The sequence below is a fragment of the Rhinoderma darwinii genome, chromosome 11, assembly GCF_050947455.1.
Source record: "Rhinoderma darwinii isolate aRhiDar2 chromosome 11, aRhiDar2.hap1, whole genome shotgun sequence".
NCBI lineage: Eukaryota > Metazoa > Chordata > Amphibia > Anura > Rhinodermatidae > Rhinoderma > Rhinoderma darwinii.
In genome coordinates, this window is record NC_134697.1 from 75,271,053 (window position 1) to 75,297,333 (window position 26,281).

At 41.2% G+C, this 26,281-nt stretch overlaps 1 protein-coding gene across 3 annotated transcripts; it reads left to right on the plus strand.

The window, feature by feature from the left end:
- Nucleotides 1-3,360: 3,360 nt before the first annotated feature.
- On the plus strand, nucleotides 3,361-24,772 carry GHITM (growth hormone inducible transmembrane protein). 3 transcript variants are annotated; one of them, XM_075841744.1, is made up of 9 exons: nucleotides 3,361-3,444; nucleotides 7,438-7,605; nucleotides 10,160-10,262; nucleotides 11,392-11,503; nucleotides 16,772-16,913; nucleotides 18,315-18,423; nucleotides 19,302-19,490; nucleotides 20,849-21,020; nucleotides 23,751-24,772. In XM_075841744.1, the coding sequence occupies exons 2-9, from the start codon at nucleotides 7,477-7,479 to the stop codon at nucleotides 23,830-23,832; spliced, it is 1,038 nt and encodes a 345-aa protein (XP_075697859.1). In that variant the 5' UTR covers nucleotides 3,361-3,444; nucleotides 7,438-7,476; the 3' UTR covers nucleotides 23,833-24,772. The 3 variants fall into 3 exon arrangements, with proteins under 3 accessions (XP_075697859.1, XP_075697861.1, XP_075697860.1); XM_075841746.1 differs by lacking the exon at nucleotides 3,361-3,444 and adding an exon at nucleotides 4,006-4,120; XM_075841745.1 differs by lacking the exon at nucleotides 3,361-3,444 and adding an exon at nucleotides 4,181-4,203.
- The last annotated feature ends 1,509 nt before the right edge of the window (nucleotides 24,773-26,281 follow it).

Here is a 26,281-nt window from a genome sequence, read left to right on the forward strand (position 1 = left end):
GTATAATGCATGCAGTGCAGAGCTGTATGTGTAAAGCATAGTGCAGAGCTGTGAGTATAATGCATGCAGTGCAGAGCTGTGTGTGTAAAGCATATTTCAGAGCTGTGAGTATAATGCATGCAGTGAAGAGCTGTGTGTGTAAAGCATAGTGCAGAGCTGTGAGTATAATGCATGCAGTGCAGAGCTGTGTGTGTAAAGCATAGTGCAGAGCTGTGAGTATAATGCATGCAGTGAAGAGCTGTGAGTGTAAAGCATAGTGCAGAGCTGTGAGTATAATGCATGCAGTACAGAGCTGTGTGTGTAAAGCATAGTGCAGAGCTGTGAGTATAATGCATGCAGTGCAGAGCTGTGTGTGTAAAGCACAGTGCAGAGCTGTGAGTATAATGCATGCAGTGCAGAGCTGTGTGTGTAAAGCATAGTGCAGAGCTGTGAGTGTAATGCATGCAGTGCAGAGCTGTGTTTGTAAAGCATAGTGCAGAGCTGTGAGTATAATGCATGCAGTGCAGAGCTGTGTGTAAAGCATAGTGCAGAGCTGTGAGTGTAATGCATGCAGTGCAGAGCTGTGTGTGTGTAAAGCATAGTGCAGAGCTGTGAGTATAATGCATGCAGTGCAGAGCTGTGTGTGTAAAGCATAGTGCAGAGCTGTGAGTGTAATGCATGCAGTGCAGAGCTGTGTGTGTAAAGCACAGTGCAGAGCTGTGAGTATAATGCATGCAGTGCAGAGCTGTGTCTGTAAAGCATAGTGCAGAGCTGTGAGTATAATGCATGCAGTGAAGAGCTGTGTGTGTAAAGCATAGTGCAGAGCTGTGAGTATAATGCATGCAGTGCAGAGCTGCGTGTGTAAAGCATAGTGCGGAGCTGTGAGTGTAATGCATGCAGTGCAGAGCTGTGTGTGTGTGTGTAAAGCATAGTGCGGAGCTGTGAGTATAAAGCATGCAGTGCAGAGCTGTGTGTGTAAAGCATAGTGCAGAGCTGTGAGTATAATGCATGCAGTGCAGAGCTGTATGTGTAAAGCATAGTGCAGAGCTGTGAGTATAATGCATGCAGTGCAGAGCTGTGTGTGTAAAGCATATTTCAGAGCTGTGAGTATAATGCATGCAGTGAAGAGCTGTGTGTGTAAAGCATAGTGCAGAGCTGTGAGTATAATGCATGCAGTGCAGAGCTGTGTGTGTAAAGCACAGTGCAGAGCTGTGAGTATAATGCATGCAGTGCAGAGCTGTGTCTGTAAAGCATAGTGCAGAGCTGTGAGTATAATGCATGCAGTGAAGAGCTGAGTGTTTAAAGCATAGTGCAGAGCTGTGAGTATAATGCATGCAGTGCAGAGCTGCGTGTGTAAAGCATAGTGCGGAGCTGTGAGTGTAATGCATGCAGTGCAGAGCTGTGTGTGTGTGTAAAGCATAGTGCGGAGCTGTGAGTATAAAGCATGCAGTGCAGAGCTGTGTGTGTAAAGCATAGTGCAGAGCTGTGAGTATAATGCATGCAGTGCAGAGCTGTATGTGTAAAGCATAGTGCAGAGCTGTGAGTATAATGCATGCAGTGCAGAGCTGTGTGTGTAAAGCATATTTCAGAGCTGTGAGTATAATGCATGCAGTGAAGAGCTGTGTGTGTAAAGCATAGTGCAGAGCTGTGAGTATAATGCATGCAGTGCAGAGCTGTGTGTGTAAAGCATAGTGCAGAGCTGTGAGTATAATGCATGCAGTGCAGAGCTGTGAGTGTAAAGCATAGTGCAGAGCTGTGAGTATAATGCATGCAGTACAGAGCTGTGTGTGTAAAGCATAGTGCAGAGCTGTGAGTATAATGCATGCAGTGCAGAGCTGTGTGTGTAAAGCACAGTGCAGAGCTGTGAGTATAATGCATGCAGTGCAGAGCTGTGTGTGTAAAGCATAGTGCAGAGCTGTGAGTATAATGCATGCAGTGCAGAGCTGTATGTGTAAAGCATAGTGCAGAGCTGTGAGTATAATGCATGCAGTGCAGAGCTGTGTGTGTAAAGCATAGTGCAGAGCTGTGAGTATAATGCATGCAGTGCAGAGCTGTGTGTGTAAAGCATAGTGCAGAGCTGTGGGTATAATGCATGCAGTGCAGAGCTGTGTGTGTAAAGCATAGTGCAGAGCTGTGAGTATAATGCATGCAGTGCAGAGCTGTGTGTAAAGCATAGTGCAGAGCTGTGGGTATAATGCATGCAGTGCAGAGCTGTGTGTGTAAAGCATAGTGCAGAGCTGTGAGTGTAATGCATGCAGTGCAGAGCTGTATGTGTAAAGCATAGTGCAGAGCTGTGAGTGTAATGCATGGAGTGCAGACTGTGTGTAAAGCATAGTGCGGAGCTGTGAGTATAATGCATGCAGTGCAGAGCTGTGAGTATAAAGCATAGTGCGGAGCTGTGAGTATAATGCATGCAGTGCAGAGCTGTGAGTATAAAGCATAGTGCAGAGCTGTGAGTATAATGCATGCAGTGCAGAGCTGTGTGTGTAAAGCATAGTGCAGAGCTGTGAGTATAATGCATTCAGTGAAGAGCTGTGTGTGTAAAGCATAGTGCAGAGCTGTGGGTATAATGCATGCAGTGCAGAGCTGTGTGTGTAAAGCATAGTGCAGAGCTGTGAGTATAATGCATGCAGTGCAGAGCTGTGTGTGTAAAGCATAGTGCAGAGCTGTGAGTATAATGCATGCAGTGCAGAGCTGTGTGTGTAAAGCATAGTGTGGAGCTGTGAGTATAATGCATGCAGTACAGAGCTGTGTGTGTAAAGCATAGTGCAGAGCTGTGAGTGTAATGCATGCAGTGCAGAGCTGTATGTGTAAAGCATAGTGCAGAGCTGTGAGTGTAATGCATGGAGTGCAGACTGTGTGTAAAGCATAGTGCGGAGCTGTGAGTATAATGCATGCAGTGCAGAGCTGTGAGTATAAAGCATAGTGCGGAGCTGTGAGTATAATGCATAGTGCAGAGCTGTGAGTGTAATGCATGCAGTGCAGAGCTGTGTGTGTAAAGCATAGTGCGGAGCTGTGAGTATAATGCATGCAGTGCAGAGCTGTGAGTATAAAGCATAGTGCGGAGCTGTGAGTATAATGCATAGTGCAGAGCTGTGAGTGTAATGCATGCAGTGCAGAGCTGTGTGTGTAAAGCATAGTGCAGAGCTGTGAGTATAATGCATGCAGTGCAGAGCTGTGAGTATAAAGCATAGTGCGGAGCTGTGAGTATAATGCATAGTGCAGAGCTGTGAGTGTAATGCATGCAGTGCAGAGCTGTGTGTGTAAAGCATAGTGCGGAGCTGTGAGTATAATGCCTGCAGTGCAGAGCTGTGAGTATAAAACATGACATCACATTTTTGCCCTACTGACTCCTCCCACATAACTGATCACATGGTCGTGACATCATCACAGGTCCTTTAGCACACTAGGATTTCAGTGTTACTGCGTGTGCTGCATTCTGTGTTGTGGTTTTACTGGAGTCGGGTATGTTTTCTAGAGATAGAATATACAATAGAAAGCTATGAAATGTGTTGTTTGTATTATCTACTTGTGTTATATATAGTGTGTGTTTGTGTGTATATATATATATATATATATATATATACACACACACACACACGTAGATTCATACTCATTGTTATATAACCTCACGTGCTGTATTATACATATAATGTTCTATTTATAACGCCCAATTACGATTTTTAGAGATTTATTATAATATCGTATTTTATTTGCACTTTGTTAGACAAAACAGAACTTACCCAGCAAAACAGCCTATGTTATATATTGCTATGTAGGTTGCTTATGTAGTGATGTAATTGATATCACATATGTAGGTTTATATATATATATATATATATATATATATATAATCTCAGTCTACTGACCTACAAGCTTACACAGTGTGTTGACCTTCTCAATATGGCTACTGTGCTATGTCTGCACAGGATGTTGATGTCATCACCCTGCGTCTTTGAGAAGAGAAGCCCCTCCCAATAAAGGTGAGGGGAGGAGTAGAAAAGGGCTCCACGGTTACCTGGACACAGCAGAAAGGATGAACCTGTGTTTTCTGTGACGAATGTGAATGTACAGGACTCCTGAAAGAGACTGTGATCTGATCGCTACTCCTACCAACCAATATGGACACCAGTCTAATTCTGTCAGCTCATCTTCTGTCACTCGAAAATTATTTGTGTTTTTATTTGTCTATTGAAGATATAAATATCAGCAAAAAAGACTGTGGTAAACTTTTATAGTATTAGACGCGGTTCACATTGCGTTATTTTTCTTCCGTCGGAGGTAGTGATGTATCCCACTGCATGGGCCTATGGTGGGATACGTTGTCCGAACTCCCTGAGCAGAGTGCTATCTGAAGCGCTGTGCCCAGGGAAGCTGGTGACGTTACTGTCCATATATGGAGACCAGCATTTCACCTATTAAACCAGCAATACCAGGGGGTAGTGGGTTGAAAAATCATTTCTATCTAACCTATAATTGTCTTCTTAGGCCTCATGCACACGACCGTAGCCGTGTGCACGGCCGTGATTTTCGGGTCGGCCGGCTGCGGACTGTCAGCCGCAGGCCGCCCGCAAATCGCGGGACATGCACATGTTGTTTTCAATGAGCCCGGACCGCAGAACCGGGCCGTAATAAGACATGCCCGTTCTTTCTGCGGTCCGGGCTCCCGGGCCGTGCACGGACCGCAAAAACTACGGTCGTGTGCACGGCCCCATAGAAAAGAATGGGGCCGCAATTCTCCCGTGGATTTTCGGGGGAATTGCGGCCGCAAAAACACGGTCGTGTGCATGAGGCCTTAGTCGGCTCTGTAGCTTTAGTATTTAGCTTTTTAGTGTTCCCACACCGTATGCTAATGAGCATAAGAGTCATATCATCATTTGAAAAGAGTCATATCTTCATTCCTCAAGTCTATCCGAGTTTTTCCTGCCTCCTTACTTTTGATTGACAGCTCCTCGCCTTCCCCCAGCACACAAAATCCCGTACTTGTGCATTGATGTCCTCTTCTAGTGTGTGCGCACAAAGTGACACCGGATTATTACCATAAAAGGCGTGAAATGTTTGCAGACCGTTATTTACAGTCGGAAGAGGAGTTTAGGAGCGGGGATAACGGCAATTAACTTTTTATAACTGCGGCCAGTGAGGGATAAGTAAAGTTCAATAGGTGAAATGCTGGTGACAGGTTCCCTTTAAATGGCCAGGATAAAAATTATCTACAGCCGACACCTGCTAAGCATGGAGCGGGCTCAGCCCACGAGTCCGACCCATACTTCCGATTGCCAGATATGATATAACCCTAAGTCAAACGTTAACAAGGGTTTAACCCCATAGTGACCAGCCTATTTTAGACCTTAATGACCAAGCCATTTTTTACGTTTCTCCATCGTCTCATTCTAAGAGCTATAACTTTTTTATATTTGTGTCGACATAGCTGTATAAGGGCTTGTTTTCTGCGGTACAAGTTGTATTTTTTAATAGCACAATTTTGGGGTACATCAAATTTATTGAACTTTTATAAACTCTTTTGGGGGGGGGACTTTTTTGCGTCCTAAATTTACGACGTTTACCGTGTGGTATAAATAACACATTTTATTCAGCGGGTTGTTACAATTGTAACGATACCAAATTTGTATAGTTTTTGTATGTTTTACTACTTATACACAGTGAAAACACTTTTTTTCAAAATGATTTGTTTTTGTGTCTCCATATTTCAACAGCCCTAACTTTTTTTTTTTTTTTTCTCTGATGCAGTTGTATGAGGGCTTTTTTTTTTTTGCAGGACATATTGTAGTTTTTATTGGTATAGTTTTGGAGTAGATGTGACTTTTTGATCACTTTTTCTCAAATTTTTTTTAAGGCAGGATCCTCAGAAAACAGCAATTTTTGCATTGTTTTTTTATTGTATTTTTTTTATAATTGGGGTTGTTACGGACGCGGCGATACCAAATATGTGTAACTTCTTAACTTTTTTTTTTCTTTTTTTTTTTTAATAATAATAAAGCATTTTGTAAGGGGAATAAGTGGGAATTTCTTTTTTTTTTCCATCACTTATTTTTTTTTATTAACTGTATTAAACTTTTTGGGCCTAGTAGGCATAACTAGTGGCAGACCTGGGGGCCTTTATTAGGCCCTCCGGCTGCCATAGAAACCACCGACACCCTGCGATCTTATTCAGGATGCCAATGGGGTGAGAGAGGGTGCTCTGTCCCTCTCTCCTATTGAGCGCCGCATGTGATAGGTTAAACTGGCGAGATCAATACTGATATCAATCTCGCCCGTTCGAGCAGATTCAATGGCTCCCTGCTCTGTTTATTCAGATTCAGCTCCGTTAAAATGCGTATGCATCTGAATAAAGCCCACTAGTGGCCATCGTGAAAAGGCGTTTGGCGGTCACTAACTGGTTAAATCCCTGTCGCTCTAGCGCAGCTGGTCCCGTAGTGATGTGACCGCTGGTGCCGGTGATTATTTGCAGCGGTTACATGTGAGTTGATGATTATTTCTTATTTTGAAACATAAGTAGCTGCCTGATTTTATTTTATTTTTTTAATGACCTTTCAGCTCCACTGAAAAATGTTTTAGTAAATATTTGTACTGCACATGAAATAACAATGTCAGAGCAGCTTTTCTTAGAACTCTGCACTTTGCCATTCCTCTGTTATTCCTCCTGGAAATCTGTGAATATATTCACAACTGGGGATAAGTTTACTTTGTACCTACATGTTCTAACACTGTCCATTCATACAGACTAGAAATATGCTCCTTTGACCAGGGGAATGGTAACGCCTAGTTCTCAATTTATTGTAAAGCGATTGTACTGATGAGACAACCCTTCCAAGTGTATAATGAACGTGTCTTTCTGTAATTCTTGTGGTTCACAACAGGATCTGTCACCCTTTTCTTCCTCCTGAAGTAAGCAGGCAAGTGGACAGATCCTCTAGTCAAAGCTAGATGGGGTTTTCCTGATATCATGAATTGAAATGTACAGATTTAAAGGGCTTTTTCCACTTAACCCCTTCCCACCGCAGCCATTTTTCAGATTTCAATTTTCGTTTTTTCCTCCCCACCTTCCAAAAGCCAGTCTTTATTTTTCCGTCGATATAGTACTATGAGGGCTTGATTTTTGCTGGACGAGTTGTATTTTTTTTTTGTAGCACCACTTATTTTGCCGTATAATGTACTAAGAAACGGGAAGAAAATTATTTGTGGGGTAGAAAATGAAAAAAACTGTGATTCCTTATTAATAAACTATCCCTCTTTACGTGTTCTTAAATCACTGTTGGGCAACATTAATGGTAATCTTTATTTAAATGATTTCTCCACACTTTCTTTTAGAAGTCTCGATATTTGAGCGTATACGGCTGCTTCTGTTTTTCTTTGTTTTTGCTTGTTAATCTTGTTTTTTTTAAATGTATATTGGTAATAAATAGTCCTAGTAAATGTCTGATAATTTGTCGTTGACAGGTTTATCTTCGAAAGCCTTTACATACAAACTGATACAAGATGTTTGCTGTAAGGCTAGCGTGCCTTAAGAGTGTCCCCACGCTCGTCCGCCCAGCGCTGATTCAGCCCTCACCAACTTTGAGACAAACCACTCTCAAAACAAATCAGTGGCTCTTGCAGCCCAACCAGGTAGGTAATAGTTGACTACTCTGAAAAGCTCTCCTAATGGTGCCTTTACGTGACTGTATTTTCTATAGGTAAGGGGATTCCACTCCTGCTTTTTTTTTTTTTGGGGACAACACCAAATGAACATTTTCTTTACAATTTTTTTCTCTGCATTCTTTGCAGTGAAAAAACTTGAAGGTTCAGAGAGTACATAAATGTGGATGAGATCTGTAAAAATCTCATTCACATTTTGCCTTTGAAGACCACACATTTTAGGGCTTGCCCTATTCATTTAGATTTTTCCGTGATGAATTCCCATTAATTTTACTGCTTCAATTGGCAAACAAGCACCGCAACGGTTTGCACATGTATACTGAGTTTTGCTTATATGTTGTCTCGTAATGCATGGTTTTCCGTAGGAAAAAAGCAACAATGACTGCTGAAAAACGGTCTACAAATGTGCTTTTAACACATTTTTTTTAATCACATAGTAGAAGGCAAGAGGAAAGTTGCAATTGTTGTTCGGCGGTCCATCCATATTGAAGGAGCATAATATTACATGAACAGACCAGGGTCGCAGGGCAGTTGCTTGTTAGCAGCTCTCCGTTCTGGCTCTTAAAAGGCGTCTCCTAATAGGGCATATGGAAAGGGGTTGTTCAAATTGTTAAATACACATGAGCGAGATTTATCAAGAGTGGAGTGACTTCACATGACAACCAATCAGATTCCCCTTTTGAAAATGTAAGCAGTGACTGTGCACACTGATCATGTTTCATTCAATTGAATTCAAAAGTCACTGCCTGAAGAGAACGATTAAAATTATTTGAATAGTATTATTCCTAAAACTCGCCCTTGAAGCCGAAAAAGTATCTAAATGCAGGCACAAGCAGATAGTCAGAACGTGTGAGAAAGGTCTATGGGTGATAGATGATAAACCCACATAGACCGCAATCTCTAGTAACCCACAAACCCTCCGGTAATTTCAAATTTGGTAGGTCTTCTTCCAGAATGCCCAGTTCCAGACACTGTAGTTTGTCATGTGTTCTAAAAAAAAATGTCCATTTCAATTTTCGTGCGAACAAGTTGAGGTCCTTAACCCATGTGAACAAGTTGAATTTGTTAGTGGGAACAAAAGATAGACCCTTCTTCAAAATGTCAATTTCTTCCTTTTTAAGTGTCTGTGAAGTTAGGTTGATCACTTGTGAGTCATCATCGTGATGTACAGATGTGGTACGAAACCCTACATGTCCCTCCTGTCTCGTAGAAGATGCTCCAAGATGGGATGATTCCTGTCTAAAAAACCACCCCGGTTGGGACCTTTTCCCCCTTCCTCTCCCTCTCTGGTTACCACGATTGGGATATCTACTCTGATCATTCCCCCCTCGACCTCTCCTCTGGGGGTTTCTACTGTGTTCAGAGTCGGATTGTTCATGCTCTGATGAGGATAAATCTGTCTCGGGTTCATGGGACACACCAGGTCTTGCACTATAGTCAAATATTCTCCCTTCCTTAAAGTCCAGGGTGTCACGGACAAATTGGACGTCTGGTGTCTGCCTATTGGCTGTACAAAGGAGGCTCGCGACCATCCGAGACGTCAGAGGCGATGTGTTACGTTCGGATTGGCGGTCGGCATTCGTGACGTCAATAGAGTGGTAGGGCCCAAGTCCTTTTAAGGCCGGCGCGATTGCGGCCATTCTTCTCAGTCGTGCACATGCCGGGAGGCTGTTCCAGTACGAAAATAGGACTAACTGGCATGTAACGAATTGTAATAACATAATCCCTGATGATGTACCACTAAAACACGTGGTACTGAAACGCGTAGGATTATTCCTTAGCAGTTGGTCTAGTGTATCAGTTATATCATAAATAGAGATTGCGGTCTACGTGGGTTTATCATCTATCACCCATAGACCTTTCTCACACGTTCTGACCATCTGCTTGTGCCTGCATTTAAATACTTTTTTGGCTTCAAGGGACATTTTTAGGAATAATACTATTAAAATAATTTTAATCGTTCTCTTCAGGCAGTGACTTTTCAGTGACCTTATTAGTTTCCATAAAGAAGTACTCCACTTTTTATTTTCACCAGTTTTGATACCTTTTCCCTATTGTTTTACTGCATTTTTTTTTCTCTTATTTAATAATTTTAGCTATGTAAGACTTCGTTCACATCTGCGTTGGGACTCTGTTCATGGGCTCTGTTCGGAGCTTTCCATCAGGAACCCATGAGCGGAATCCAAACGGAAGCCATAGAGGATTTCGGGGGTGACCTGGTGCAAATGGTTTCCTTTAAGGGTTCCGTTGTTTTGATGGAATCAACTATTCGTTACGTCAAAACAACGGAATCCTTACACAACGGTGACAAACAGAAACCATTTGCACCGGATCCGTCACCATTGATATCAATGGTGATGCAAACGGAAACCCATGGTTTCCGTTTGGATTCCGTTCATGGGTTCCCCTGACGCAACACTCAGATGGAACCCATGAACAGAGTCCCGATGCAGATGTGAACTGGGCCTAACCTGCTTGCTTTTTCTTGTTTCTCATACGAAGTTTTTTATTTTTATTTAAACAGAGTTATACAACTAAAACTAGATTTGGTATGCGCCGTGCAAAGACTGCACGTGAAGAGGTCAAAGAGGCAGCGTTTGAACCCTCAATGGGAACTGCAGCACGTTGTAAGTAATAACCAATATGTGATTAGACTGAGATTTCTACAACTTTGGGATAATCTCGATGTTCTCCTTAGGCTCAGTTACATAAAAAAAGTGGAGGAATGTAGCTTACGGAAGACTTCAGCATAACAAAAGTTTACAATGTATTTTTATTTCTAGACATAAATTACAGATGGCAATGGTTTAAATCTAAAGAATCACAAAAGCATATGTTATATTTCCATAATACACATTTCACAAACTGACTTGTGGCACGCAACACAGCCCCCCTGTAGGTAATGCCACACAGCCCCCCTGTAGGTAATGCCACACAGCCCCCCTGTAGGTAATGCCACACAGAACTCTTGTACATAGCCACCCCCCCCCCACCCAAAAAAAAACACCCCATGTGGGCGGGGGCAGCAAACTCTTAAATGGCACGGGGGGTCGAGTGGGGGCTCATTTGAAAGCTCTTTTCAAAATGATGCTGCAAAGGATTTTGAGTAAGGGGTTTTTTTTTCCGCTGAGCTATTTAACGTTAAAGTTATCATCTTCATTATCAGCTACCGCCGGTGTTAGCATTACCCAAATTGTACCGTGCGGAGGTCGCACGGTTGGATTTACATCTCATCGGGGTGCTAGATTAATGTAAGTCCCCTTGCTTCTCATTTTTGTGCTTGTGTGTACACCGCCCGAGAGGTTCGTCATTCCCCCGGTATTTAACAACTCCAAACCCTCTCGTGTGTGTGTGTGTGTGTGTGTGTGTGTGTGTGTTGTCCGGCCAACCAAAGCAAGACCGAGGACATATATTATGTGTATTCGTACAAACATAACAATTACTGTATTAAATCAAATGTTCGAACTGATGTCCTTCAACAACTTGACAGTGTCCTAAGCGAACGTAAAATGTGTCGCTAACGTTATTTATAACATCTGGTGTGATTGAGTTTGAAATGTTCACTACTCTTTCCTGCATCTCGTCTAAGTTTGCGATCCTAGTCTCATAGACTTTACTTTTTAAATGTTAAATGATTATTATGTACAGTGAGCAGAACATTTGAAGCTTTTTCATCATTACTAGCATGTTTGGGTCTTCCGGATCTCCTATTTTATAAAAAAAAAAATTATTTTCCCCCTCTCTCCAATGCTTTAGTTGATGCAACAGGAAGACTAATTGTTGCTGGAAGTGCTGTTGTTGGTCTTGGAGCACTGTGTTATTATGGATTGGGAATGTCGAATGAAATTGGTGCCATTGAGAAAGCTGTGTAAGTTACTTTCAATTATTCCTTAAAGAGGCTCTGTCACCAGATTTTGCAACCCCTATCTGCTATTGCAGCAGATTGGCGCTGCTATGTAGATTACAGTAACGTTTTTATTTTTAAAAAACGAGCATTTTTGGCCAAGTTATGACCATTTTCGTATTTATGCAAATGAGGCTTGGAAAAGTACAACTGGGCGTGTTGAAAAGTAAAAGTACAACTGGGCGTGTATTATGTGCGTACATCGGGGCGTGTTTACTACTTTTACTAGCTGGGCTTTCTGATGAGAAGTATCATCCACTTCTCTTCACAACGCCCAGCTTCTGGCAGTGCAGATCTGTGACGTCACTCACAGGTCCTGCATCGTGTCGGCACCAGAGGCTACAGATGATTCTGCAGCAGCATCAGCATTTGTAGGTAAGTAGCTACATCGACTTACCTGCAAACGCCGATGCTGCTGCAGAATCATCTGTAGCCTCTGGTGCCGACACGATGCAGGACCTGTGAGTGACGTCACAGATCTGCACTGCCAGAAGCTGGGCGTTCTGAAGAGAAGTGGATGACACTTCTATACACAACGCCCAGCTAGTAAAAGTAGTAAACACGCCCCGATGTACGCACATAATACACGCCCAGTTGTACTTTTACTTTTCAACACGCCCAGTTGTACTTTTGCAAGCCTTATTTGCATAAATACGAAAATGGTCATAACTTGGCCAAAAATGCTCGTTTTTTAAAAATAAAAACGTTACTGTAATCTACATTGCAGCGCCTATCTGCTGCAATAGCAGATAGGGGTTGCAAAATCTGGTGACAGAGCCTCTTTAAGGCCTTTTTCCCTTATGTCCTTTTTATTATTAGAAAAAAATATAATAAATTATGCATAATTGGTGTCGCCGCATCCGTAATGGTCTGAACTATGAAAATATAATGTCATTTGTCCCACACGGTGACCGCCGTAAAAAAAAATAATAAAAAAAATAATACCAGAATGGTTATTTTTAGTCACTTCAGCTCCCAAAAAATTGAATAAATAGGGATCAATAAGTCGCATGTATCCAAAAATTGTACCAATAAAAACAAGTTTTTTTTCCGCAAAAAAACAAGCCCGCAAACAACTTTCTTGATAGAAAAATAAAAAAGTTGTGGCTCTTAGAATAAGGCGACACAAAAACAAAATCATTTTTTAAAAACTGATTTCATCGTGCAAACATTGTAAAACATAAAAAACCTATATACATATGGTATCACCGTAATCGCATCGTCCCACAGAATAAATTAAATATGTCATTTATAATGCACGGTGAACTCCGTAAAAAAACAATAGAAGTTTTCATGGCCTAATTACTCTAAATTCAGCAAAAAAAACTATGGGATCAAAATGCTCACTATACCCACTATAAATGCTTTTTAGGGCTGTAGTTTCCCAAATGGGGTTACTTCTGGGGGGTGTCCACTGATTTGGTCCCGCAGTTTTGCAAATGCGACATGACACGCGAAAACCAAGCCAGCAAACTTGAGCTCCAAAAGCCAATTAGCGCTCCTTCGCTTCTGGGCCCTGCCGTGTGTCCAAGCAGCCGTTTATTACCACATATGGGGTATTGCTGTAATCAGGAAACATTTTTACAGATCTTGGGGTGCTTTTTCTTCATTGTAATAATTGATAATTTTTAAGTTTTATTGGAAAAATATTAGATTTTCATTTTTACGGACGAATTGTACTAAATTCAGCAAAAAAACTGTGGGGTTAAAATGCTCACTATAGCCCTTGATAAATTCCTTGAGGGGTGTAGTTTGCCAAATGGTGTCTTTTTGGGGGTGTTTACGCTGTTTTGGACCCACAAGACCTCCTCAAACCTGACATGGTGCCTAAAATATATTCTAATAAAAAGGAGGCCCCAAAATCCTCTAGGTTGTCATTTTTGCTTCTGAGGCCTGTATTTCAGTCCATTAGCACCCTAGGGCCACATGTGGGATATTTCTAAAAACTGCAGTATATGGGCAATAAATATTGAGTTGCGTTTCTCTGGTTAAACCTTTTAGCTTACAGAAAAAAATTGATAAATTGATTTTCTGACAAAAAAAAAAGAAATTTGTACATTTCCCCTCTACTTTGCTTTAATTCCTGTGAAACGTCTAAAGGGTTAATAAACTTTCTAAATACTGTTTTGAAAACTATTAGGGGTGCCGTTTTTAAAATTGGGTGACTTATGGAGGGTTCTAATATATAAAGCCCTCAAAGCCACTTCAGAACTGAACTGTTCCCTACAAAAAATAGTTTTTGGAAATTTTCTTGAAAATGTGAGAAATTGCTGCTAAAGTTCTAAGCCTTGTAACATCCTAGAAAAAAAAAAGGATGTTCAAAAAAAGGATGTAATCTAAATTAGACATATGGGAAATGTTAGTCATTATTTTGTGTGGTATTGCTATCTGTTTTACAAGCAGATACATTTAAATTTAGAAAAATGCTAATTTCTGCAAATTTTCTCTAGTTTGGTGTTTTTCACAAACCAATACAGAATTTATTGATCACATTTTTCCACTAACATAAAGTACAATATGTCACGAGAAAACTCAGAATTGCTTGGATAGTTAAAAGCATTCCCAAGTTATTGCCACATAAAGTGACACATGTCAGATTAGAAAAAATTCGGCTGCGTCCACAAGGCCAAAACTGGCTCAGTCCTGAAGGGGTTAAATGGCTTTTCCCATCTTGGACATTTATGGCATATCCACAGGATATGCCATAAATGTTCGATCTATACGGATCCCACCTCTGGAACCCGTACCTTTCATTACAATGGGGTCCCCTGAACCCAGTTCTACCTTGCTTGACTCCCGCTGCTTCCTGACCAGTTCCTGATGAGGTGTTACGGAAACAGCTGAGCTATGCTGTTTCCGTAACTCCCATTCACTTCTATGGGACTTGTGGAAACGGTGTAGCTCAGCCAGTTCAGGTGGCTCCGTTCTAGAGATAGGTGCGGGACCCGCATCTATTGGACATTTATAGCATATCCTTAATTGAAACTTCCATAGCCCCTTCTAAAAGCTTTCTTGAACCTGTTGTTGTTTTTTTTTTCTTTCAGACTGAGGGAGTGCCCCCTTGTCTTTTGTATGGGCCATTTATATACTTATACAAGTTAATAATGTCCTCCCTTAGACGTCTGTTTCAAGAATACGTTTCATTCTGTTAATCTTTCCTCATAACTTCGATTCTCCATGCCCCTTATTAGCTTCGTTGCTCTTCTTTGTATTTTTTCTAACTCCAGGGCATCCTTTCTATGAACTGGAGCCCAGAACTGAACTGCATATTCTAGATGAGGCCTCACTAATGCTTTGTAAAGTGGTAATATTACATCCCTGTCCCGCGAGTCCATGCCTCTTTTAATAAACAACAATATCTTGCTGGCCTTTGAAGCAGCTGATTGACATTGCATGCTGTTGTTTAGTTTATGATCTACAAGTACACACAGATCCTTCTTAACAAGTGACTCCCCCAGTATAGCTTCACCTAGGACTTGTGATGCCTGCAGATTGTTGGTACCCAGATGCATAACTTTACATTTATACACATTGAACCTCATTTGCCAAGTGGATATGCCCAAAAAAAAAGGACCCCCAAATGTTTACATAATCTTTTAAAGTGTAGCTAAATGTTTGTCACTATGACATGTCAGAAGTTTGGATTGGTGGGGGTCCGAGCACTGAGACCTCCACCAATCGCTAGAACGAAGCAGCTGAAGTGTTTGTGTGAGCGCTCAGCCGCTTTGTGTCCGTCTTTTTCCAGAAAGCCGATGTATCGGAGTACGGGCTCATAGACTTTCTATTGAGTCCGTACACCGATACATTTATTTACGGAAAAAGCTGAACAGACACAAAGCGGCTGAGCGCTCACACGAGGGCTTCAGCTGCTTCGTTCTAGCGATTGGTGGGGGTCTCCGTGCTTGGACCCCCACCGATCAAAACTTCTGACATGTCACTATGACATGTCAGAAGTTTGTCAAACGTTTAGCTACACGTTAAGCTTACTGGTCTATTATTTCCTGGGGAAGACCTAGAGCCCTTTTTTAAAATGGGTATCATGAACAGGGTGTACTAATTCCTCGAAGCCAAGTCAGTAATAAGATAAATGAATAGTTTGTTATAACAATAGAAGAAACAATAAGGTAAGACGACAAACAAGATGTATCGTTTAAAAGCACTAATGAAACAAGAAATTACTTAACTTGACTCCTATACTGGAGGAGCTGTGGGTCTGGGGGACAGGAAGATAAGAAGATATGACTGTTGTTGGCACAAACTCCTAACTGGCTTTGCAGTCTACAGGCCTACTTCACACACCGATTTTTCTCCCAATTTAAACTTCATCAAAAAACGCTTCTAAATATGCTAGTGTTATTAAAATGTAACGCGGTTTTTATGGTGTTTTTAATTTAGTGTAATTTTGTATATGGGTTTTTTTCATGGCGTTTTTGAAGTACTATAGGGAGGCCTATGGGAAATACGCCTAAAAAACACCAAATGCTGCATTTGGAAAAAAAACGCCACTGACCACAAATTGCCACAAACCAAAACGCAGTCGTATGTCGTGCATTTTATATTTTACTATAGATTTTTTAATGTAACGTCTGGTCGCGCTAAAAAGCGTATCAAAAAACGCCACCAAAAACGTAGCAATGCGCTGTGTGTGAATCCAGCGTTCTAGTTAATTTCTTAAAGTTGAAATAATCATGTGCTTGAGCAGCACAAATTACCCCAATCAAGTCGCCTTCTAAAACCTACGCATCTACGTGCATCATTTTTTTTAAATGACTCGCTATATGCAGCTAGTGATAAGAAAAACAGTTTACTTGGCCTTGCAGTTACAGAGAACGTGTCAGATAGTAGATTATGAAATGCAGTCTGGCTTTAGAAGAAATGGAAGTCGTCACACTCGTATACTCGTATATACGATGTACTCCACTACACAAGGGACAGAAATAACTGAACTAAGGTCTTTAACTCTTGCGTGTATCCCATCTGTTCCTGGAGCCTTGGTCACATTTATTTTATTTAACTTTGCTTGGACCAGATCTACATTCAGCCAATTCCGTATAGTTATTGATGTATTAACAGCACTGGCACCGGCTACATAAGTAATGCGTCTTGATTTAACTTTTTTGAACACTACTATTCAGCGCAATCATTTGTTTAAGGTGAACCAACTCTGAGCATAAAAATGTTCACAGCAAAATGTACTAATACACATCTACTCTTCATTGGTTTGTCTTTCAGTGTTTGGCCTCAGTATGTGAAAGACCGAATAAGATCCACATATCTGTACTTTGCTGGCAGCATTGGCTTTACAGCCCTATCTGCTGTTGCTGTTAGTAGGTCTCCTGCTCTTATGAGCCTTATGATGAGAGGCTCCTGGCTGGTGAGTTGTCTCATCAATTGTTTTTTTTCTTTTTGATTTCCTATAGATATGTCTTAGGGCAGATTTACACGAACGTGTAATACGTCCGTGCAACGCGCGTGCTTTTCACACGCGCCTCGCACAGACCTATGTTAGTCAATGGGGCCGTGCAGACTGTCAGTGATTTTTGCGTAGCGTGTGTCCGCTGCGTAAAACTCACGACATGTTCTATATTTCTGCGTTTTTCGTGCATCACGCACCCATTGAAGTCAATGGGTTCGTGAAAATCACGCATGCCACACGGAGGCACCTCCGTGGGACTCGCGTGATTCGCGCAACAGCAGTAAAACTATATTTGCAAACAGAAAAGCACCACGTGCTTTTCTGTTTACAAACATACAGAGTGTCAAAATGATGGCGGCTGAGTGAAAATCACTCAGCCACGCACCATATGATCATGACACACGGAGCTGTTAAGTGCCTTTTGCGCACGCAAAACGCCTCGTTTTTTGCGTGCGCAAAACGCACACACTCGTGTGAATCCGGCCTCATGTTGAGATTTTTACATATGTATTTACTATTAATGATCCACTAACACATGGCAATGATATTGCTCGCTGGGGTGGACTGTTGAGTTTCTTGACCGCAGCTAATTTGACTTTTTTTTTAAAGCAGGTCTGTTATGCTGCACTATCTGGGGGAAGCATAGGATGGGGGTGCAAATCTATGATTTAATTGTTTTTTTTCATGTGAAAAGCTATTAAATGCTGCCAAGACTGAATCTGTTAGGGTTTGTTCACACGATGTATGTTTGAGGCAGACAAATACTACTAGGCTGGTTTCAAAAGAAATCGGACATGCGTTTTTAAGGTAGCTTTGCCAAGCATTTTTAAAGTGTTTTTTTTTTTTTTTTTCAAAGTGTTTTTGGCACAGTCCATTGGAAATGTAAAAAATTTGCCTTAAAAAAAAAAAAAAAAAAAAAAAAAAAAAAAAGCCTCAAGAATTGCATCTCATATGCACTACACAGCTTTTTACCATGGAATTAAATGAAAATCGGTTTGCAAGCTCTTTCAAGGCTTATTTTGGAGCGTAATGCAACTGTTTTACGCTCTAAAATACACCTGGAAAAACTCAGTGTGAACATACACCGAGAATTGCTTCCCCCACTCATACAGTACTATGATTGACAACACTCCTACGTGAAAAGCTGTGTTGGCGGGGAAGGCAGACTCATAGGCTCAATCCTGGCAGTATTTACTGTACCAGCGTAGGGCACCTGACCACTGTATTAGTTTACTCACCCATCCCTAGTTTCTGCTAGTAGTGGCTTGTAGTGTATTTTCTGCTTTTTGTGTGGTAACTTTTTAATACTCCTGTACTTTTATCTTTAATGCCCCACTTGTGTGTATTTGTTTCTTTTAGGCCATTGGTGCAACATTCGCAGCTATGATAGGTGCCGGCATGCTGGTTAGATCAATACCATATGATCAAAGTCCTGGAGCTAAGCATCTCGCTTGGATGCTACATTCAGGTAAGGTGGGACATGAGTGGTGAAGAGGTCCCGTCACTTCTTCATCTGACAAAAGAATTCTAGAATGGTGTTATAAATCCTAATCACTACCTTTTTATTTTTAAATGTGCACCTATAGGGCCAATTGGTTCTATGAAAACTTTTGTCCTGCAAATAGAATCGTGTTTAGTAGAGCTTATTAGTCATAGAATTGGTTAAAATGTTGAACATGATTAGTAGGAATGCAATTCCAGTTTGCACAGGGCTCATGCTGGAGTCAGTTAATGGGCAATGTCTAGTTTGCTATTGACACTACACTTGGGGTATTAGAGATACATGTATCTGCTAGTATTGTTTAGAGAAGTGGCGCACAACCTGCGGTCCGCAAAGCCAAACACGCCCTCTTGGGCATTAAGAAACTAATTCGCATAAAGCTAAAATCGCTCATAAAGTGGTAAAAATAGATTGTTTTTCTAAATAAAAAGCACTGCTGTCGCCTACATTACAGCGCCGATCTCCTTATATAGGAGACAGGGCACTTCTAATGTGGTGACAGAGCCTCTTTAACGTTTAGTGAGTCCCCTGGGAGCGGTACAAGCTGACATTGTGGGGGTTTTTTTGGATCAGAAAAGGATGTGCACCCTTGGTTTAGAGGAACTATACACCGCCTTTTGTTCTATGCGGGACCAAAATGCTATTGGGTCCCTTTTTATTACTTATCTCAAGTGTTGTGTTTTGTTTTTTTTTGTCCACATAAATAGGAATGGTGTTTAATTATTTTCACATTATGTGCAGAATGCGAAAAATGGCCCAAAATGAGCAACACTATTTTTGAATAATGTCTGCTGTATCCCTAATTGTGAGCGTACTTTCCTTATTTTACAATTTGTGCTCTGCAGGTGTGATGGGAGCAGTGATTGCTCCATTAACCTTACTTGGTGGTCCCCTGCTTATCAAAGCCGCTTGGTACACCGCTGGAATTGTAGGTGGTCTCTCAACTGTAGCCATGTGTGCACCAAGTGAAAAGTTTCTAAACATGGGAGCGCCGCTTGGCATCGGCTTGGGCCTGGTTCTTGTTTCTTCTATTGGTAAGTACATGTAATATGAAATCTCCACCCTAAATGTATATGTTCTTTATTACGTAGTTGGTTTGTATACCTAAGGACACATTCACATTATTTTTAATCCATTATGCATATACACATTTTTTGCTAAAAAGAGGAGCAAATCCCATGGAAGGCAAGAAATATGCAGAAGTAACATAGACCAGATATCTCATGAACACAGCCCTGCAAGGACTCGGGGTGCCACTGTACAGTGCTCCGTTGGGGGCCGTATGTTATAAATATATATTGCTTCTAGAAATATTGCTCCATTCATGCAATGGAGCATAACACAATTTCTTGCTTTTGAAATTGTATGAAATCTGAGGTACAGTAGGGCCCCGTGCACCTCTGCTGTACAACACAAAGTTGTAATGCATGAGACCTAAGGATAAACTAAGATAACAATAGCCATACCGTATACTGTTTCTGGCAATTGGCAATCCATCAGTTGTATATATTGTCTTGCTTATAAAGGAAGACGTGTACTAGCAGGGCTGGGCAATTAATCTAAAAATAATCGAAATTCAGCGCAATTAATCAACGTCGTCTTGCGAATTTCGGTTTTATCAATTGTTTTCTCCCGGTTTAAACTGTATCTGCGTCTTCAGAACGCAGATACAGTTGAACCCAATGGTAGAGTAGGGGACCGTAAGGTCTCTGCTCTACCATTTACTATGTATCGCTGGATGTGAGGCAGTGACGTCATCGCGCCTGTCTGCCCTGAACTTCACAGACCAGAGGAGCAGAGGGATCTCCTCCACTCGTCATTGAAACGGGGTTAGGTAAGTATGTATATTATTATTTTTATCAGGCACTATTGGGAGCAGCTGTGGCGGCATTATACAGCTTGCGGGCAGCCATGGGGGACTTTATACTGTATGGGGTGCAGCTATGGGGGCATTATACTGTGTGAGGGCAGCTATGGGTGGCATTATACTGCATGGAGGGCAGTTATGGGTGGCATTATACTGCATGGAGGGTAGGTATGGGGGCATCATACTGGGCTGGCAGCTATGGGGGGCATTATAATGTGTGGGGGCTTCTATGGGGCATTATACTGTGTGGGGAGCACTATGGGGCAATCTAGCGTCAGGGGGTATATTATATACAGTAGTATACAGCTGGCTTGGGATAAATATTAATTCAATGGCGTATCATGCGAATAAGGGGCATGGCATGCAAAAGGGTTGTGGTCTAAATCGTTCAATAATCTTAATCGAGGTTACAGGTTCAATTAATCGTGATTTTAATTTAGGTCATAATTGCCCGACCTTACTAGATATTCTGTAATCATTCAATAATTTGTAAAATCTTTTAAAACCATCATTTTTTTGTTTAAGGCAGTGCATTCCTTCCTGCCACATCTGTAGTTGGTGCCGGACTTTATTCAGTTGCTGTGTACGGAGGTTTAGTTCTTTTTGGAATGTTCCTTCTGTATGACACGCAGAAAGTCATAAAACGTGCTGAGACCACTCCCATGTATGGGATGGTGACATATGACCCTATAAATGCGTAAGTATATGAAAGATTAATCCTTTTATACCACTTTTCTTAATGTTATAAATATATGCACTAATTATTGGCAATGGAGTTTACATTTCCAGGCTATAAAAGTTAGTTTAAGGTTAGGACTACATACTGCTTTATGGCTCTTTATAGTAGTTTTGCTTAACGGGAACCTGTCACATTAAACTTGCTGCCCAATCTGCCATCAGCATGTTAAAGAACAGAAGGAACTGAGAAAATAGTTTTGTGCCAAATTTAGTATAACCTGTAATATATTGATTAAAAACCCTGCTCCTTGTGGGCTTGAGTCCATTGGGCAGTCTCAACCATTGATTGCACAGCTGCCGATAACTTAGTAAGACCGCCCACTGATCTCTTAAAGGGAACCTGTCACCAGCATTTCAGCTATTAAACCAGCAATACCTGGTGGTAGTGGGTGACAAATCATTTTTATGTAATCTATAATTATCTTCTAAGTAGCTCTGTACCTTTTTAATATTCAGTTTTTAGTGTTCCTGTTCTGTATGCTAATGAGCATAAAAGTCATATCTTCACTCCTCAAGCCTTTCCGAGGTAACCCCGGCTCCTTACTTTTGATTGACCGCTCCTCGTCTCCCCCAGCACGCACGAAAACCTGCACTTGCGCATCGATGTTCTGGTGCGTGCGCACAACAGGACATCATATCGGCGCATGCGCAGTAACTAGAATTGAGGCCCAGACTAAGCAGGGGTGTCAGACCATACATGATGGGCGCATGCACGCTATTTCAGACGAAATTTCGGCATTCAGGACGGGACAGTTTTCGTGCATGAGATGAGGAACAAACGAGGCTGATGGATTATTAAAATAAAAGGTGCAAAATGTTTGCAGACCGTTATTTACGGTCGGAGGCGAAGTTTAGGAGAGGGGATAACGGCAATGAACTTTTGACAGTAACGGCCAGCGAGGGGGTAAGTAGAGTTCAATAGGTAAAATGCTGGTGACGGGTTCACTTTAAGGCCATAGGGAGCAGGGATTTTAATCCATACATTACAGGTTATCCTGAATCTTTTGCCACAAAAATATATCAATTGTCTCATCTCCCTCTGCTCTATCATCCTGTTAACAGATCGGACAGGTTGTTCGATGTCACGGGTTCCCTTTTAAATTTTCTGAATTCCTTACCCAATGTGTGTGCTAAGGAAATAGGTGCAATATTTCACTTGTTCAATTTGTTTTGGACATAAATATAGAGCGTACTACATTTTGGTCAGGCAATAGAACTTTAGAATAGTCCGTTTTGGCTTTTGTTATTTGTTTTGAGTATAGTTTTATTGTATTAAAATGTATATTCACCTATTTTACAAAATAATTGAGCATAAAATAAAAACAACAAATGCACAATTACACCATGAGAAAATGTTGATCGTGCAACACTATAGTGACCCATGCTGCAGGTTTCTAACTACAGCGTTGGACTCCTCTCCCTGGGCCAAAAATAAGCCGTCTTACCCCTCATAAGAGATGACGAAAGCCCAACCCACCTAAGTTTAGTTTGAATTTGCCTTTTCACTCCAAATGAAATAATTATCAGATCTAGAAGCACACCAGCTGTTTTTGTTTTTTTTTGTTTTTGTGTTTTTTTGTAAACCTATATAATGCTAATTGACCAGCAATATTCTAGCAGTGTCATTTGTTTCTTCCCAGCTCAGTTGCATCTATACATTTTGAACTCTTTCACTATGGGCAACTGTGTAATTTGATCTTAGTCTGATAGACTATGCTCTCATGCGTTGAGAGGAGGTCATTCTCTCCTGTGTGGCTGACTTCCTGTGGAGTACAGGATTACATAAATCACCTATCAAATCCCTCCTCGCATCTGAGACCCCTTCCCACCCAGCTCCACCCTCATTCTTTCTCTGTATGTCACCCCATGCATATAGTGCTGCTGAAGAGATCATTTCTTTCCTATCTTAGGGAGCAGGAGTGCATTGATCTAATGGTCCTTACAATGATAAAATGCAGAGTTCTAATACTCCCTTAACTCACACTGCCTGTCTATACTATGTTTTTGCTGTGTGCAGCGAGTCCAGTGTATTTTTATTAGATGCTGTTTCTAGCTGTCTCCTGTGTAAAAACTGACAGAAATCTATCCCAAGCAGGAGGCAGAGAAGACAGACTGAATATGCATCACATAGGATACACCGAGACTCCTCATTGTGAGTTAGGGCACAGCAGTAATATAGTAGGTCACTGACCTATCACAAGCAGGAGACAGATGAGACAGGTTAGTATAGAAGTTCTATGTCACTGATCTATCACTTGGTGCACTTAGATAGGACTCTGAGCAAGTGCAGTGTGATAAAACTCCTTCCCCTCTGCCTCTGCAAAGCCAGAAGCAACTTGAAAAATGTAGTCTGCATTAGGGGAACCATATCCGATGAAAAGAAGAAGCCAAGATGGCAGACAACCCATAAATGGCACCTCAACTAAAACTGGTAAACGCAAGGCATACACAGGAGCCCCTTTAATAATCGCCTTTGCTGCACTATATAGGCAAAAAAAGAAATAATCGCTGGAGTGTTTCCTAATAAAAATAGATTTATTCTGCTTGCCTAGTAAACCATTGTTAGTTACATTTGTAAATGTTACAGATATTATGTTAATACATTTGGTATTAGGTATTTATTTAGTTTTTTTTATTTGCTGATATTTTCCAACCTCAGACAGATTTTCTTTTCACTTTTATTTTGCAGGTGCATGGGAATTTACACTGACACTTTGAACATCTTTATCCGTGTGGCCATGATGCTGTCTGGCGGAAGCAGGAAGAAATAAATTGGCGCAGCTCTCATTATCCTGTATTGATTGCTCATAGCACTTTAGTTATCCTCTGGACCATAAATATATGCTAATGTATACATCATCAACAAGACTACGTTTATCTGTGCAATAGAGTCAGAAACAAGTTGATTGAATCTGTTCTCAAAAGCATTTACTCTGAATAAACACACAATTTATAAGTATAATTTAGGATAGGAACGAAGAATAGTATAGAACCATTCATCTCTTCAGCAGTAACAAATGGCACAGGATGCAAGGAAAATGATTTCATATTCTGAAATTAAATTGCATTGTAAAACATTACATCTTCAAGCAAACCTTTCATAAATGCAGAAGTTGTAGAGGTGAGAAGATTTGTTGGTTTCACGTAGGTAATTGCAAACTGCAATGAAGTCATGTCATATATTTAAAGCACATTTACTGAAGCTAAAAAAGGAGCATTTATGTCAATCTCAGAAACTATTATTTTCTTTTATCCCTTTCAGTCCCGAGAAGTTGTTAGAAAAGAGCAGGTAAAAATCTCATTGCATGGCCGAACCTCTCATGCAAATACAATGTGTGAATTATCTAGAATTCCTTGCTTTTTTTTTTTTTGTCTGACATGAAAAAATTATTTAAAATAGTTCTCGCTCTGTTTTTTTTTTTCTTTGTTTGAATAATGTATAAAAGGGTAACTGTATAAATTACTTTTTGCTGAAGTGTAAAGCACATTTCACTTGGAGTACTTGCTGCATTTAGATTGAAATATGTTTTTTTCTTAGACTCTGTTAAGTATCTTTTACAGCTTTGTCTTTATTTGGGTTTTTTCAATATCCCCCTATTCACGTTTAGCTTTCTTCGCAAAAACAAATGTTACAGGGAACATGAAACAAAGTCTATACACACTATACCACAACACAAAAAAAATTCTATCTAATAAATCTTGTATGCCCGTTTCTTTGTTTGAGTGATATAATTCTAGCAACTATGGAAAGCTGGTTATAGAGGTAACCATTATTATTACTTAAAAGGGTTGTCCAGGAATACATTTTATTTATATTTTAACTTAAATGGACATATTTAAGTACATTTCTAATATAATGTCGGTTTACCTGTGGCAGCGTTACCCTGTTCTGATCTGCGGTCACGTGACCGCACCGAGAGTACATTTTTAATTTCCTGTGATGTTCGGTGTCTGCTCAACCAGCACTTCCGGCTGAGAAAGGCACGGCGCGTCATCATCTATATTTCCAGGCAGTGAGCCAGGCAGATGTTTCATGAGCTCTTCAGAACTCTGCCCCCTCTGGTCCTGCCACCTGTAAACCTAGTTGATGACGCGCCGTGTCTCTACACAGCAAGAAGTACTGGCTGAGCAGAGACACGGTACGTCGTCTGCTTGTACACGCCCCCTCCTCATATCTCGGAGTTCCCGCACTGCCTGCCCATCGCCTCTCCCACACCGCCCCCAGCGGCGGCACCCCCCCCCCCCCCGATGGTATATACGGTTATTACAGGGGTTATATAAATACAAGGATTATGGGGGTTATATACAGGAATGATGGGGCCATCATCCCTGAATATAACTCCCATCGTCCATGTGTATAACCCCCCATCATCTGTGTATTACCTCATCCCTGTGGATAATAGGGTAATACACGGGGATGATGGGGGTTATATACACGGGGATGATGGGGGTTATATACAGCGATAATGAGGTAATACACGGGGGTTATACACAGGGTTGAGGGGGGTTATACACGGGGATGATGGGGGTTATACACGGGGATGATGGGGTTGCATGTAGGTTGTATACAGGTATGATGGAGTTATATCATCCTGGTGTATAACCTCCCAACATCCCTGTGTATTACCCCCCCACCCCCAACATTCCTGTATATAAGCCCACATTCCTGTATATAAGCCCATAATCCCTGTATATAACCCTCATCCCCCTGTGTGATAATTACTGGGTGTGTGTGACAGTGCAGGGAGCTGAGTGACTGTAATTAGAGCAAGGAATGACCCTGTGAACATAGAGGGGCGTGGCCATATGCAAATAGCTGAGATGGAAGGGGGATGTAAACTGTCTACTCAGATGCAGCAAGGGATCATGGGTATGGTGAGTTACAAGACAGGAAACCGCTACGACCAGAAGCAAGGGATGTAAACAAACGGAGCAGCAGTGATTGAATTGAGATCAAACAGAAACTGGTTAGAAAGTACGTTGGGGATTTTAGGGAAGGCAAACAATGACTGGGGGACAGTTTTTAGCAAATGTTTTTTTTCTGACCAACCCCCTTTGTTAGGAATCATTTTGACCATGGTATTAAGAAAACTGGTTTTGAACAATGAAAACTTGTATTGTTTTTTTTTTTTTTTTTTTACAGGGGGGGGGGGGGGATTAAATATCACAGTGACCATGTCAGAAGGGACCACTGAGATTGGTCCCTGGCTTACTATTTGC